General features: G+C 38.7%; 1 protein-coding gene and 1 long non-coding RNA gene across 14 annotated transcripts in view; one reads left to right on the top strand and one right to left on the bottom strand.

The window, feature by feature from the left end:
* cacna1c (calcium channel, voltage-dependent, L type, alpha 1C subunit) overlaps positions 1 to 15,330 on the top strand; it is a 187,927-nt gene that overhangs the window by 159,320 nt on the left and 13,277 nt on the right. For 8 of the 13 annotated variants that reach the window (XM_048156334.1, XM_048156335.1, XM_048156325.1 and 5 more), the window contains 20 exons: positions 473 to 560; positions 696 to 803; positions 984 to 1,036; positions 1,142 to 1,288; positions 1,590 to 1,791; positions 1,924 to 2,082; positions 2,178 to 2,288; positions 3,303 to 3,386; positions 7,396 to 7,443; positions 9,151 to 9,288; positions 11,059 to 11,124; positions 11,263 to 11,354; positions 11,440 to 11,596; positions 11,785 to 11,912; positions 12,033 to 12,129; positions 12,215 to 12,317; positions 12,443 to 12,544; positions 13,109 to 13,236; positions 13,333 to 13,473; positions 14,704 to 15,038. In XM_048156334.1, coding sequence (XP_048012291.1) covers positions 473 to 560; positions 696 to 803; positions 984 to 1,036; positions 1,142 to 1,288; positions 1,590 to 1,791; positions 1,924 to 2,082; positions 2,178 to 2,288; positions 3,303 to 3,386; positions 7,396 to 7,443; positions 9,151 to 9,288; positions 11,059 to 11,124; positions 11,263 to 11,354; positions 11,440 to 11,596; positions 11,785 to 11,912; positions 12,033 to 12,129; positions 12,215 to 12,317; positions 12,443 to 12,544; positions 13,109 to 13,236; positions 13,333 to 13,473; positions 14,704 to 15,038 — 2,487 coding nt within the window. The remainder of the gene's footprint in view (positions 1 to 472; positions 561 to 695; positions 804 to 983; positions 1,037 to 1,141; positions 1,289 to 1,589; positions 1,792 to 1,923; positions 2,083 to 2,177; positions 2,289 to 3,302; positions 3,387 to 7,395; positions 7,444 to 9,150; positions 9,289 to 11,058; positions 11,125 to 11,262; positions 11,355 to 11,439; positions 11,597 to 11,784; positions 11,913 to 12,032; positions 12,130 to 12,214; positions 12,318 to 12,442; positions 12,545 to 13,108; positions 13,237 to 13,332; positions 13,474 to 14,703; positions 15,039 to 15,330) is intronic. The other 5 variants (XM_048156327.1, XM_048156326.1, XM_048156329.1 and 2 more) reach the window with 4 other exon arrangements.
* LOC125245669 lies at positions 4,178 to 7,627 on the bottom strand. Its single transcript, XR_007179580.1, has 3 exons — positions 7,473 to 7,627; positions 7,146 to 7,255; positions 4,178 to 6,104 (listed from the first exon to the last, which is right to left on the bottom strand). It is a non-coding gene; the product is annotated as an uncharacterized LOC125245669 (long non-coding RNA).

Below are 15,330 nucleotides of genomic sequence, written 5' to 3' on the forward strand. Positions count from 1 at the left end.
AATAAAACCGGGCCAATAAAGATGTTGTCTGTTGTGAATTGCTGGTGCTGAAGTAATTTGCATCCTTATGGTAGGGGGTCTGCAACAACATTAAATTGAATACTGAATCCTGACTGTAACTGAAATGAGACGCTGTTGCTCACTTTCTCTCCCTCTCTCTTTCTCTCCCTCTCTCTTTTTTTTTTTTTAAATTTCCTCGCTGGACAAAAGGATGTATATATAAACAATGTATATTTTTATTTTAAATTATAATAAAACAAATCTTTTGACTGCATTAATATGGTTAATCTATACATTTAAACTGGTCATATCCATTGTAATTAAGATTAATATGGAGTTGAACGGAGGAATGCGTTTTTTCCTCCCCTGTTGTCCATGGGCATCTGCATATCTCTATAGTGTTGTGCGTAGGTCACATGATCGGTAATTAGTCAGTGTGATTGGTGGTGCTGAACTGTGCTGTGATTCACAGGTCAAGTGCCATTAATGTAGTGAAGATTCTCAGAGTGCTGAGGGTATTGAGGCCCCTGAGAGCAATTAACAGAGCCAAGGGCCTCAAAGTGAGTCTCTCTCTCTTCTATTCACAGAAAGTTTGCACAAAAATCTGTTCAGATGACTCTGACCTATACTCTCCATATATTGTGATGGATGTGATGAACATTTATTTTATCTGAGAGCTTTGTTTGCGTCCACAGCATGTGGTCCAGTGTGTGTTTGTAGCCATCCGCACCATTGGGAATATCGTCATCGTCACCTCTTTGTTGCAGTTCATGTTTGCCTGTATTGGTGTTCAGCTCTTCAAGGTAAGTTCTGCTGTCTCTCAACACATACTTCGGTAACAGAGCGAACAGTTACATTATTGCTAAAAATCTGTTTCTCTATAGAGAAAATGAATGGGATTTTTAATTTTGGAACCAAGCTGTTGCATTGTATGTGCTGTTGGCACATCAGTCCACTTGTGTGAACTAATGTTTGTTTTCTAGGGCAAATTCTTCTACTGCACAGACACCTCTAAACAGACACAGGCCGAGTGCAGGTAACATCCCTGTGTCTTTACAAAGTTTTACATTTATAGTAAAAAAAACAGCTTTCAGCTAATTCAAATGTATATGTGTGCACTGTGTGTGTGTTTGTGTTACAGGGGGTCATACATATTGTACAAGGATGGGAATGTTGGGAAGCCAGAGAAAGCTCTGCGTTCATGGGAGAATAGTGACTTCAACTTTGATGATGTCCTGCAGGGAATGATGGCTCTGTTTGCTGTGTCCACTTTTGAGGGTTGGCCAGCGTACGAATGACAAACACACGCACACTTACTCACATGCTCACAGACATACACATACATATATATCAGATAAATGCAGTCTTGGAATATATATATATTCACCAAGGCTGCATTTATTTGATCGAAATTACAGTAAAAACTGTAATACTGTGAACTATTATTACAATTTAAAATAAATATTTCCTATTTTAATATATTTAAAATGTATTTTCATATAATTATTCAAGTAAACAGTCAGTAATACAGAAATAAATTAAAAACAGTGATTCAAGACACTGACAGGAAGTTCTCTGTCCTCCCACAGGCTCCTCTACAGAGCCATTGACTCCCATACAGAGGATGTTGGGCCGATCTACAATTACCGTGTGGTCATCTCTATATTCTTCATCATCTACATCATCATCATCGCCTTCTTCATGATGAACATATTTGTAGGTTTCGTCATTGTGACATTTCAGGAGCAGGGAGAGCAAGAGTACAAAAACTGTGAGCTGGACAAGAACCAGGTAGACCGATGCCATTAAATTGACTTTGGTTACAAATGGATGCTTTTGATGATGGTTGAAATTCATAGTATTTCTCCAGGAGTACAGAAAGTGTAACTGATTATATGTCTGTGTGTTTCTGTGTGTGTACAGCGTCAGTGTGTGGAATATGCCCTGAAGGCTCGTCCCCTGCGCAGGTACATCCCCAAGAACCCGTATCAGTACAAGGTTTGGTACGTGGTGAACTCCACCTACTTTGAGTACCTGATGTTCACCCTCATTCTTCTCAACACCATCTGCCTGGCCATGCAGGTCAGTATACTCAGGAACCGGACTAATACATAAAGACAAATACACACATCCTTGTCTTTTAAAAAAATATTTTTGATTTATTTATTTGTTTGCAGCATCATGGTCAATCTCAGTCCTTCAACAAAGCCATGAATATCCTCAATATGTTGTTCACCGGCCTCTTCACTGTGGAAATGATCCTCAAACTCATCGCCTTCAAACCCAGGGTACGCCCTCGCACATACACTGCATGTTTTTATGCATTACTGTATATGGGCAGAGCCAAAAAATGTTAATTATCCAGCGAATAATAGATTTATTATTAGGCTTTTGTGTCCATGAAATACTCAAAATGAAGTCTTTAAAATTATTTTTTTTTAAATATCAGATTTGAGATGATTAGACTATGAGCTATTCTAAATATAGTTGTCCCAGCATGCATTGTATAGTACTTTATTATCAGTGCTTTTGTATTCTTTTGCTGTGCCATTTAATAATCAATTTTTGCAGCTGTCCTCAAGGCTAGATGTTTTCTGTTCATTTGCTTATGTTTTTTTTTTTTTTTTATGTTTTTGTTTTATTTGATCAAAAATGCAGTTTACAGTGGATAACACTCTGCTTATCATTAGAAATGTCACATTTCACTTATTTACCCTATATGGCTTTTACTATAATCACTAGCTTTGCCCCAGATGAGGACTGAGATGAATGTAACGTAAAATGATAGTCTCTCTCACGCTCTTCTTCAGAAATGAGTTACATCGCCTGCCTTAAGAAATAGACAGCCAGTAATTCCATCAGTTAGTGTTTAAAGAGTTTTATTTCTTGCATAACTTGGCAGCCATTTCCAGTCCATTAAAGGTTTTCCTGCCCTATTAAGCACAAATCAGATATTGTAAAGATGGTGTCAGTAGAGATGCCATCCGCTCAGAATTACTCACAGGAAGAAGCAGACGTGCTCTCAGAATTCCTCTAGCGCTCTGAAAGCCATCTTTTCCCAATAAACAAGAGCATCAACACAATTCAAAGAGCATTTTCATGTGGAAATGGATATATTTAATCATTCCTGAAAGTCTAGCTGAGCTGATTTTGTTGTGCTGAATGGTGATTGGCTAACGAGCATTTGGGATGTTGACTGTGCTCATGCATCATGGGTACGGGCAGCGCTAGTTATGGTCAATTCTGCCTCTCTAACTGCCCTCTCTCACCCCTCACCCCCACCTTCCCCTCGTCCTGTGTAGGGTTACTTTAGTGACCCCTGGAATGTTTTTGACTTCCTCATCGTAATTGGCAGCATTATAGACGTCATTCTGAGTGAGATCAACGTAAGTACATCGCCACCTCTCTCTCTCTCTTTCTCTCTCTTTCTTTCTTTTCCCACCTCTTTTTCTCTCTTTTGCTCTCCTGTCCATCTCTGCTGTCTTTCATTCCCCTGTGCTTCTTGCCATTCTCTGCTCCTGCTGTCTCCTCCAACTCTTCATTTCCTGTTCCAATGGCAAGATGGCTGCTGTGGCAGGTCGCCCTCTGGTGGTGAGAGGTTTATTTAGGGCACCCGCGCAAGGGAAAAAAAAAAAACGGTTCGAACAGGAGCGTTTTTCAGTAGGCCAGTGAAAGAGAGAGAGCGAAAGTTTGTGTTCATCCTCCAGGCCGTGTGTTTTTTTTTTTTTGCTGTAACTAACAGTCACACCTGAACTAACCCAGGAGTCCCGGCCATTCTTTTCAGGGTGGTTTTGATGGATGTTGTGGAGCATGACAGGTCCCAGGTCATCATGGGATTCTCTGATTTCGTTTTCTGATTTCTTCACACCCGTCATTTGATTTTATGATTTTTTTCCTCATGTCTTCTGTGAGTTAAATGTTCATGTGTAACTGTTTTCTTCCTTATTTTCTCCTCTCTCCTTTTCTTTTTCATTTTCTTTTTTCCGTCCAGCATTATTTTGTTGATGCATGGAACACGTTTGATGCCCTTATTGTAGTGGGTAGTGTTGTTGATATAGCCATCACAGAGGTTAACGTAAGTAATCTCTCTCTCTCAATCTGCCTGCCTGCACCCCCATAACCCTCCCACACTAACAAAGATGGAGTTGCTTTAACCCTCCACCCGCACACATAGGCATGAATGACCTTGTATAGCTCTCAGGGTGATATATTCTGGCTTCACAATCAATATAGACTGATAAATTGTTTTGACAATCAGTTTCATTAAGATGGATGGTCAGTCTTATCAGTGTTGCCCTTAATTCAATAAATGCTGAAAAATGTTTCTTCACTGTTGAATCAATTCATAAACCTTCTAACTCATTTTGACAGAAGAGCCCAGATTATACTCACAAAACAGTTTTTTCCCCCTCTATATTGGTATTAATTTCAATGTTTTACATCCACTTTCATAGTTTAGTATTCACTTTTCTTCATATATATTGTCAACCAATTTAGATGTGTTACAACCTTGTTTTATGTGTGTAAACAGCAAAAACGCATATGAGGTCAACATTTTTCACTTCTAATTTGAGCCACTTTCAAATGTGGTTTTAAATGTGAAACTTGATAAATATCTGGTAGATTGGATGGGTTTAACCTGAAATTATTTAACCTATTAATTTTATTAATGTTGCTTAAATCTGATAGCCAAAATATTGCATCTGTGCATTACGCTTGCCGTTAAAAATGCATCTTTTTATATCTGTAATTAATGTAACTCAGACAGCATTTTATATTTGCTACTATGTTTTTATTTACAGGCACACTACTGTTCAAAAGTTTGGTTTGGTACTCAAGAAATATTTCTCATTAATATCAATGTTGGAAACAGATGGGCTGCTTAATATTTTTGATCTTTTTTTCATGATGCTTTAAAGGAACAATCTTAACAATTAACAATTAAATTTTAACAATTTAAAAATGGAACAATCAAAAAAACAGCATTTATTTGAAATAGAAATCTTTTGTAACTTTTTCAAATGTCTTTACTGTCACTTTTGACCAATTTAATGTATCCTTGTTGAATTGTTAAAGTATTACTTAAAAAAAAAAAACATACTGACCCCAAACTTTTGAGTGGTAGTGGTTTTATCTGTTACTGTTTATTAGAAAAAAGTTATGAAAACATGTCCTCCATCTTCTGAGAATATAGAGCTACATAAATATGCTTGAACATTGACTACAAGACTACAAGTCCATGAGTTGATTTTTTTAATAACTTGATTTTAAGATTTGGGCTCTCTGATCAAAAGGCTTTATTGAAGGTCATTTATGATTGACAGCAGTTGTGCCGGAGATATACCCCCTGTTTTGCTATACACATCCATTTCAGCACTGACTGGGTTTGATTTGGTTGGAGTTTTCTCTTCATACCGCATCTGATTTGATATAAAGGCATGACTTTTGTCCCAGCATTGTGTTTGGATTGTTTGTTTTTTCCTCCCCTTATTTTTCTTTGAGAAAACTCTGAGCACCTTTTTCTCATGCTTCATTAACCTGTTAATTAATCTGATTAGTGATCTGAAATGAAACTGATGAATCCGTGCTGATAGCCAGTCCCTCCTCTCAGTGCTATAAGGAGATTAGAGTGAAACCGGACGACTCTGTTCTCCCTTAGAAAAGCGTTAATGTAACCCCTCCTCCCCCTGAGGCCGCTCTGCTCCTCTCAGTGCTTTGTCCTCCCTGCCTGTTGGAGGCGCTGTCTGATTCGCGCTGTCTGATTGGACAGAAGCGGGGGGTGGAGAGATGGGAGTGTTTGCCAGCTCTGTCTTGCTGACGATGCCACATTGCATCCTTCTCTATGAATGCCTCTTCTTTTCTGTCTCTCTGTTCTGCATTTTTCTCCCCTTTTTCAGTGTTTTTTTCTTCTGTCTCTTCTCTCTTTCTTCTTTGGTACACTTGTACACTTGCACAGCATTCTGGGTAGGCCTGCTCCCTGTGTCATTAGCTGCTGGCTGACTGATTTGACCACAATCACTGAACTTAATTGCCTAAAACACATTTCAGAAAACTCCTATTGACCAACGAGGGAATCTCATGAAATGTCCTGATCATATTTTACCCTAAAATTTAAAAAAAAATGAAGAAATAAATAGTAATGTTATAAATAGATAGTTATTTTTTATTTACAATAAGCATATATTAAGTGCAACACATGCCACATCCAATTTATTTTTACATTAAATATTCAATTATTTATTTAGAATGAATAAATAAATGTAAAGTTAACCGTTATTATTATTATTATATAATTGTTATTTATTGAGGGAAGTGGGTTTAAATGTGCATAAATTTAATACAGCATGCATCATGCAAATACCACCATGATTTGTGTTTACATAAAATATGTATCATTATAAATATTGATAAATATTTTATATAAAATATTGATAAAAATATTTTATTTTGATAAAATATTTTATATAATATCAAAAAGTTATTTTGATTGATTGATTGATTGATTGATTGGCTGTCTTTGTCTTTGTCTTCTGATTTGTTTCGATTGAAAATTTGAAATATGAACAAGAAATGTATTTTCGTGAGATTCACCTAACAACTGAAATTATCACTGAGTGTCAGCCAGCCGATGGGCATGACTGTAACCTCCAGGGGGCAGCGTTTACCAGTGTGTGCCAAATCTTTATACTTGTGCAATGTGAGATAATATCTGTGATATGGAGCAGTCCTCTGAAAGTGGTTCTGTGTGGAGATTTTATCATGGTAACTGTCTCACAGATGCACATTTGGAACAAGTTATACTGTTGACCCAGTTCTGTAATGTGTGTGCTACATGCATGGTTGGGGTTGCCAGATCCTCTGCAGTTCTACCGCAACAACATTATTTAAACAATCTAGTTGTCATTGCCACTAAAAGCATGAAAATATAAAGACATTTCAGCCTATCGTGGCGCTGCAGAGGATTTAGAAATCAGTTTCTCTGCATGTAGAAATTCAACACACACCTACATACAGTCACACATACAGTCACACACTGCAACACACACACACACACACACACACACCGTGATAGACCTTCTGAAAAATTCTTGACTCGGATCGTGAGAGATGTCAAATCTGTGCATGTGTCTGCGTGTGTCACCTACCCATCCTCCAGTCTGCGGCTGCAGAACAGCGTATGGCTCCTCCTCACACGGACCATGTGCTGTAGCGCCCTCAGCTGGCAGAAAGACAGATGTGCTATGAGGCGTCCCTCCTGCAAAAGACCCAACAGATATACTTCAAACCACACTGATGGACACTTTTCACACACAATTTCCCACACACACACTCACACAGGTGTACAGTGGGTGGTTGGCGCTGCTATAGCTTTCATCTGTCTGTCTTTCTTTAAAGCCAGCTGATCCCACCTCCTCTCCCCCCTCCTCTGTGGTAAGACCAATGGTACGGACCAACGGTAACCAAAACCCCACCTCTCATTCCACCCCGTCACCTTGTCGACCTGTCCATCACCACCTGTCATTCACCACGTGACTTCGGCATGAACGCACGTGTTCTCTCTCATCACTGTGGCATTGGGCAGGCACGTGTATATGCTGGTAGTGTGTCCATTGCCTCGACCTCTCCCCTCCCCTAGGCTGCGATGCCTGTCATTGGTGCGCTGTAGTCACATGGTCATCGCTCTCTCTGTGTGTGGTCCAGTGTCGGCCTCTGCTGGTCAGCTCTGATGTGACAGTTCACCATCTGCGTGGCAGAGCTCTGAAATAAGCTGGGGGCTTGTGAAAAGATGAATTCCTGTGCAATGTCTACATGCATGAAGCTTTTTCTCAGTTTTGCTTGGTTTGTGTTATGCGTTTTTTACAGGGCATGTGTGTGCAGATGTAGGTATTAGACATTTAAAGGTGCACCGAGTCATTTTTTTTTAATGTTGTGCTTATACTGACACCTAGTGGTGTGGATGCAGCATCATATCAAGGCAAAATTTTACTGATGCCATTGAAGAAATGCACTATTTGCAGTCAGGCATATATCAAGTATTTATTCCTTGACAAGATTTGGCTGGTCATGTGATTTCACAATGGCAGGAAATACAAATTCTACGAGGTCACCCTCTTAATGTAAAATAAAGCCACTTTTTAGGTGACCGATATGGCTTTATTCTATATAGCTGTTGATTTACATGATTTTTAACACATTTTTAAAACTACAATTCATTTCTATGTATTTGTAAAGCTATTTTAATGGGGAAAAAAACAACTGAGTGCACCTTTAAAACCTTTATTTTATGTATATATTTAGATATCATAGAAGTAAAAGGTCAAATTTTAAAGAGGGGTGAACAAATGACTATGCCCATTTCCACCACATAAACAAAAAAATCAATCACGTAAATCATAATTATGACATAAAAAGACACAAAAAGACGTAGTAAGTCTTTGAGATAAAATGTCAAATTTGTGATGTACTAAGTCAAAATTATGAGACAGTCAAATAATGAGTCAAAATTTTGACTTTTGTCAATGTTGATCATAATTATGACATTTAATTATTTCAACGTTTTATGTCATAATTATAACTTAGTATCTCATAATTTCAACTTTTGTCATAATCATGACTTTCTATCTCATAATTTTGACTTTTTTGTCATAATTATAACTCTTTATGTAATAATTATGATTTACCAAAGCATGATGTTTTTTTCTTTCTTATGTGGTGGAAATGGGCTTCCTTATATGACAGATAAAGGATGAGTTAAATGTCGCGCCTGTGGTTTAGTGTCTGTGTTCTAATATCACCTGTGCATATGTTATGCTTCCTTGTCAGGTTAGTGCTGTAGGGTATGTATTATATTAGATTAGCTGGAAAGATTATTACTTAAGGGGTGCTGTGTATTGTGGTGGACATCTATAAATGCTTTGCATCCATTTTGAAAACTGTCATTTTTTCATAAAGCCACCAGACATCCTCTGTGTCTCTGTAGTTTGCTCTTGGTGGAAGTGTTTAACATGTTGTAGTAGACATATTAACTTTGTGTGTGTGTGTGTGTGTCACCTTGAATTGTTCTTGGTGGTGTACAGATGGTTGGGTGTATATGTATGTGTGTACCTCCCCATGAATATGCATATGTTTGTGTCTGTCATGCTGAAAAAGGGCCTCCAAAACACTGAAGATAACGCCAGGATCTCAATCACGTTCTTTCGGCTGTTCCGAGTGATGAGGCTGGTGAAGCTCTTGTCTCGGGGAGAGGGCATTCGGACGCTACTCTGGACCTTCATTAAATCCTTTCAGGTGAGAAGAATGAATGTGTAACTGTACTGTGGTCCAGAATTTATGTCCAAAGTCAAGCTTGGCAAGCAATTAAACACTTGCAGACACTAATAACTGTCTAACAAACTAGTTTGTCTTATTACATGGCTGCACTGTAGGCAAGCAGCATGTTGTGACAATAAAACTTGATTGTTTGCATTATAATCAACAAAGTTGTCTACACTGCACGCATCTCCAGTTGACTCGCATTCCGGTCTTGTTTTTGACCAATTGCACAACTACCTTTGCCGCTATATTATACTTTGAAATAAAATGATCAAATGTGTACTATACCATTCAAAAGTTTGGGGTCAGTAAGATTTTTTTTTTTATTACACTAAAGTTTTATTACTGTAAAGTTACAGTAAAGACATTTATAATGATACAAAATATTTCTCTTTCAAATAAATGCTGTTCTTTAGAACTTTCCATTCATCAGAAAATCCTGAAAAACATGCATCACGGTTTCCACAAAACAGTTAAGCAGCACAACTGTTTTCAGCATTGATAATAATAAGAAATGTTTCTTGAGCACCTCATGTTACACCAAAGACTGAAGTAATGGCTGCTGAAACGTCAACTTTACCATCACAGGAATAAATTACATTTTAGTCAAGTCCCTTATATAATACAGATTGTTTCAAAGCAGCTTTACAGTAATAAACAAGAAAATGTTATGCAAACATAATTCAATTCTGCTGTAAAGCAGCTCTAAAATAAGACAGTGTCATTGTTCATCTGAAGTCAGTTCAGTGTTGATTCAGTTCAGTTCAATAACTGCGTAAATTTCATCAATTATGAAATTAGTTCAATTCAGCCTTAAAGCAGTGATCATCTAGCTCAGTCCAGTTCTCATTCGATAGTGTCAGTGCAATCAAATCAATAATATTGCTGAATATTAAGTGTCCCCAACTAAGCAAGCCACAAGAGGTGACAGTGGCAAGGAACCCAAACTCCATCCAGTGACAGAAATAGAGAAAAAAAACCTTGGAAGAAAACAGACTCATTCAGGGGACCAGTCCTCCTATGGCCAAACATGGTGTGATTATGATTCAGGCCGTATCACAAGTCAGATTGTGGAATGATATCATTTTAAGAGAAGAGATCATAAGAAACTTCTTTCAGAAACATTCAAAAATCCAAACTTTTGATCATATGCATGCACTGAATTTTATTCATCATATATTTGAATTAAATTTGGTATCTATAAATTTGTAATAATACATTATACCATGTCCTTTTTCCAAGGGAAGCTTTGTTTTTTGTGTATTTCTCAGGCATTATGCAGTGTACCCCTGCCTACAGTGAAATATCATTGGTCCAAAAACCTGTGTATTCAACATCAAATGTGTTCTCAATGGCCATGATTGCGTTGTCACTTTCACTATAGACTAGGGGTGTCAAACTGCAGAGTCTAGCTTCAACCCTAATTAAACACACTTGAACCTGCTAATAAAGGTCTACAGGATTAGGAACTTCCAGGTAGGTGTTTTGGAGCTATACTCTGCAGGACAGTGGCCCTCCAGGAGCAGAGTTTGACACGACATGACAGACAAATAATTTCTCTTGTTTCTAACTGTACATATACACTGTAACAATACTTTTTTTTTTTTTATTTGACTATAAGTCATTAAAGTTAAAGAGTGAAATGGAACAGAAAGTGGCCTAACATTTTTTTTTTGCTATATTCTTGTATTTCATTTTTGCTTTGTATATTTAATCTGTCCTTTTTCTCCCTCTCTTTGTTCACAGGCTCTTCCTTATGTTGCTTTGCTGATCGTAATGCTGTTCTTCATCTATGCCGTCATTGGGATGCAGGTCAGACCCAGCTTTGTTTGCTTCACACTCCCTTCTCATCTTCCCCAAGGAAATGACTTCATGTCTGTTATAGCACTTGTACTTGTTCATGTTGGTGCTGAGCGATTCATGATGTGTGATGTGTTTCTGACTTCACAGATGTTTGGTAAGATTGGCCTGAGGGACAACAGCCAGATCAACCGAAACAACAACTTTCAGACGTTTCCTCAGGCTGTTCTGCTGCTCTTCAGGTCAGGTTACCCTTTTGCCGTCACACTCTCTTTTTTTCACTCGTTTGATGTCTCTTTCTCACTGTGAGCTTGTGTATTTGTGTAGGTGTGCAACAGGGGAGGCATGGCAGGAAATCATGCTGGCCTGTTCTCCAAACCGCCCTTGTGAGAAGGGGTCAGAGGTCGGCCATACCAGTGAAGACTGTGGCAGCCACTTTGCCATCATCTACTTTGTTAGCTTTTATATGCTTTGCGCCTTCCTGGTGAGTTGACATCGATATTCCTTCCCACTAAGCATCTGTGTTATTGTATATCAGCTGTGAAATTGCTGTGAAATCATCTCCACCAGCATGACATCAATATTTACCGTATCCATAATAATAACAGAAGCAGCGGGTGTGATTTGGGGTTTCCCGAGCACAAGATGATTCAGATCCTTGCTCTCCCACAGATCATTAACCTCTTTGTGGCTGTCATTATGGACAACTTTGACTATTTAACACGTGATTGGTCAATATTGGGGCCGCATCATCTGGATGAGTTCAAGAGGATATGGGCAGAATACGATCCTGAGGCCAAGTCAGTCACTTCCTGTTTTGCCATCTTTCAGACTTCCGCACTCTGTGATCTTATTATTAATAATCCTAGATTATTATTTTTAATCACTAAAGCTGAGATCTGACTTCACTGTGATTGCAGGGGTCGGATAAAGCACCTGGATGTGGTGACGTTACTGCGCAGGATTCAGCCTCCCCTTGGATTTGGAAAGCTTTGTCCACATAGAGTGGCGTGCAAGGTACAAACACCCGAAATCACAAAACATACTAATTCTCTATTGTGTTATACACATTGCTTGACTTATTTTATATGTGCATATGCAGCGGCTTGTGTCCATGAACATGCCTCTCAATAGCGACGGAACGGTGATGTTCAATGCAACTCTCTTTGCCCTAGTACGGACGGCTCTACGTATCAAAACTGATGGTGTGAAAAGCTCAGACACACTCATGCATTTCATAAACACACGCATAAATCCAATACACATGCTAACCTACATGCACAGAAATGGACAAGTCAAAAAAGTCACTGCTTGTACGTGTTTGTATCAGGTAACCTGGAACAAGCGAATGAGGAACTCAGGGCCATAGTGAAGAAGATCTGGAAGAGGACAAGCATGAAGCTGCTGGATCAAGTTGTTCCCCCTGCTGGAGGTGGGTGGCAAAAAAAGGTCAAAGGTTTATGTTATGCTACTCAGAAGTTTTGTGACTATAAGATCTTCTAATGTTTAATGTAACTGTTTTCTATTTGAAAATATTTAAAATGTAATTTATTCCAGTGATGGCAAAGCAGCTATTTCTCCAGTCATCAGTGTCACATGATCCTTCAGAAATCAGTCTAATATGCTGATTTCATTCTTTGATGAATAGAAAGTTCAAAACAACAGCTTTTATTTGGAAAAAGAAGCTTTTGTAACAATGTAAAATTCTTCTGTCACTTTTGATCAGTTTAATGCAACTTTGCTGTATAAAAGTAGTTGTTTCTTTCAAAAGAAACCCCAAACTTGTGTACTAAATATTAAAAAAGGTACTCAAGTTCTCTTCTCCTGTCCCAGAACTTCAAGATGCTGTCAAGTTTTTGTCAAGAGCTGATATACCTTTAAATGATATATACTGATAAATGATATACTTATTAGCTAAAAGAAAAATGCAGGAAGCAACATAACTTCCACCCAGCACAACAAACAAAACCTGAGTGTGTGTTTCCTTGCCCAACAGATGATGAAGTAACAGTGGGGAAGTTCTATGCCACATTCCTAATTCAGGAATACTTCAGGAAATTTAAGAAGCGCAAGGAACAGGGCCTGGTGGCCAAAATTCCCCCAAAGACTGCTCTTTCACTGCAGGTGGGTATAGAAGACCACATGCACACTTTCACCCACTACAACTGAGAAGTGTTTTGTTTGCATATGAATATGCCTGTTTGCGTGTGTTCTGACCAGGCTGGCCTGCGTACACTGCATGATATGGGTCCTGAGATCAGAAGAGCGATATCAGGAGACCTGACCGTGGAGGAGGAGTTGGAGAGAGCCATGAAAGAAACTGTTTGTACTGCTTCTGAGGATGATATCTTCAGGGTAAAGGTCTGATATTGCCTCTTGTTTCCTCTCCTCTCTGCTCACATCATCGCTTCTGCTGCTGGTGCTTCTGCCCACCTGCATGGGACCATCAGCCAGATCTTCAAACCAGAGTCTTTTCTGGCTATGAAGGGTTGCTGTAGCAGAGCTGCTTGTTTATATTCGTTGCTCAGCATTGGGGGCTTTGAATTATTTTATTTTATTTTTTTCCCATTTATTAGGACAACAGAATCATTCATATTAAGTTAATCGTTCATATTAAGTGCGTAAATGTGTCCAATTTTACAAGCTTCACATCTAAAGATATCAGAAGTCCTTAATGAACAGCGCTTTGCCCTCATCATACAGATTAGATGGTTATACAGTAAATGAGTTGTAAAGGAAAATCCAGATAACTCTATTAAGAATGATTTTTTGGATTTGGATTTAGTCATCAGTGATGTTGAAGCACATCTGTAGACAATTTAGAAAAATCAAAAACATCACTGATGTCTGAATGTAAGTGCAGAGTGATCAGAGGAAGTGGAAAGTGTTTGTGTTTTCAGTGTGTGTGTGTGTTTACCTGGTATTAACATTTGTGTTGAGTGATCCAATCAGAAGAAGACATTACTAAATACAGCTGAAAGTGTGATGGTAGCATCCGAATACTCAATTCACCGTCAGTAGTGGTCGGAGACACATATGGCCACATTGCATTACATATCAAATAATAATTTACTTACTTAAATAAAGCAAAATGACAAGAAAAAGTCATGTTTTCAGGAAAAGCTAACCAAATGTAGCGAGTTTAATAATATAAAGTTAATAATATAGTAATTTGATAATATAAAATAGTAACCCTAATATTAAATATTGAGAAAATAATTTAAAATATGCCAGTGAAATAAAAAAAAATTATGTATACAAATATTTTTTTCTTGCTCTCATTGAAAGTGAGGGACTGTAAGCCCTAAGAGTTTTTATGTTGAGATCACAAGAAAATTAAAACATCACAAGTTAAATGTAAAAAACGTCCAAACAAACATATCCATGCATGTACCTCTCAAGACGTCATGATTTCAACATATAATGTTGCACTGACGTGATGCATGTAGTCGCATATTCAGAGTCCCTCCTTTTGACAAAATCTAATGAAAAATCACTGAAGATGTTAACACCAGGTGTGAACGGGGGAGGGATGATCAGGTTTGCGTAAATGTGCATAAACCACTCATGCAGGCATATTTGTCTATGCAGCGGTCTGGCGGCCTCTTCGGTAACCACGTCAACTACTACCACCAGAGCGATGGTCACGCCTCCTTCCCACAGTCTTTCACAACACAGCGGCCATTGCACATAAGTAAATCCGGGAGTCCCGGCGAGGCAGAATCTCCATCTCATCAGAAGCTCGTCGACTCCACTTTCACTCCAAGCAGTTACTCTTCCTCAGGATCCAACGCAAACATCAACAACGCCAACAACACAGCCATCGGACACCGGTATCCCAAACCTACTGTCAGCACAGTGGATGGACACACAGGGCCTCCCCTTACCACCGTCCCACTGCCCACATGGTGCTTTCCCAATAAGAGGTATGATGACATATGCTTTCTGTACTTGAATACAGATGTGTGAGATAGTGGGGAGATTTTCAGGTTTGTCAGAATATGGTTCCTGATTGTGGTTTGTCTCACCCCCCGATTGTCTCATGTGAACCAGGAGCTGTTTCTATGACACTTTCATGCGGTACGTTCCTCTCACAGAGACTGAGAGAGACCTAATCACTTTGGAGGGCTGTTGTATGCTCTGTCCATACTGGGGTGGATCTGAAGCGAAATGTGTGCAACACACACTCTCAGTGTGTTGAGAGATCCACTCTATGCC

This window comes from Megalobrama amblycephala, linkage group LG14, assembly GCF_018812025.1.
Source record: "Megalobrama amblycephala isolate DHTTF-2021 linkage group LG14, ASM1881202v1, whole genome shotgun sequence".
NCBI lineage: Eukaryota > Metazoa > Chordata > Actinopteri > Cypriniformes > Xenocyprididae > Megalobrama > Megalobrama amblycephala.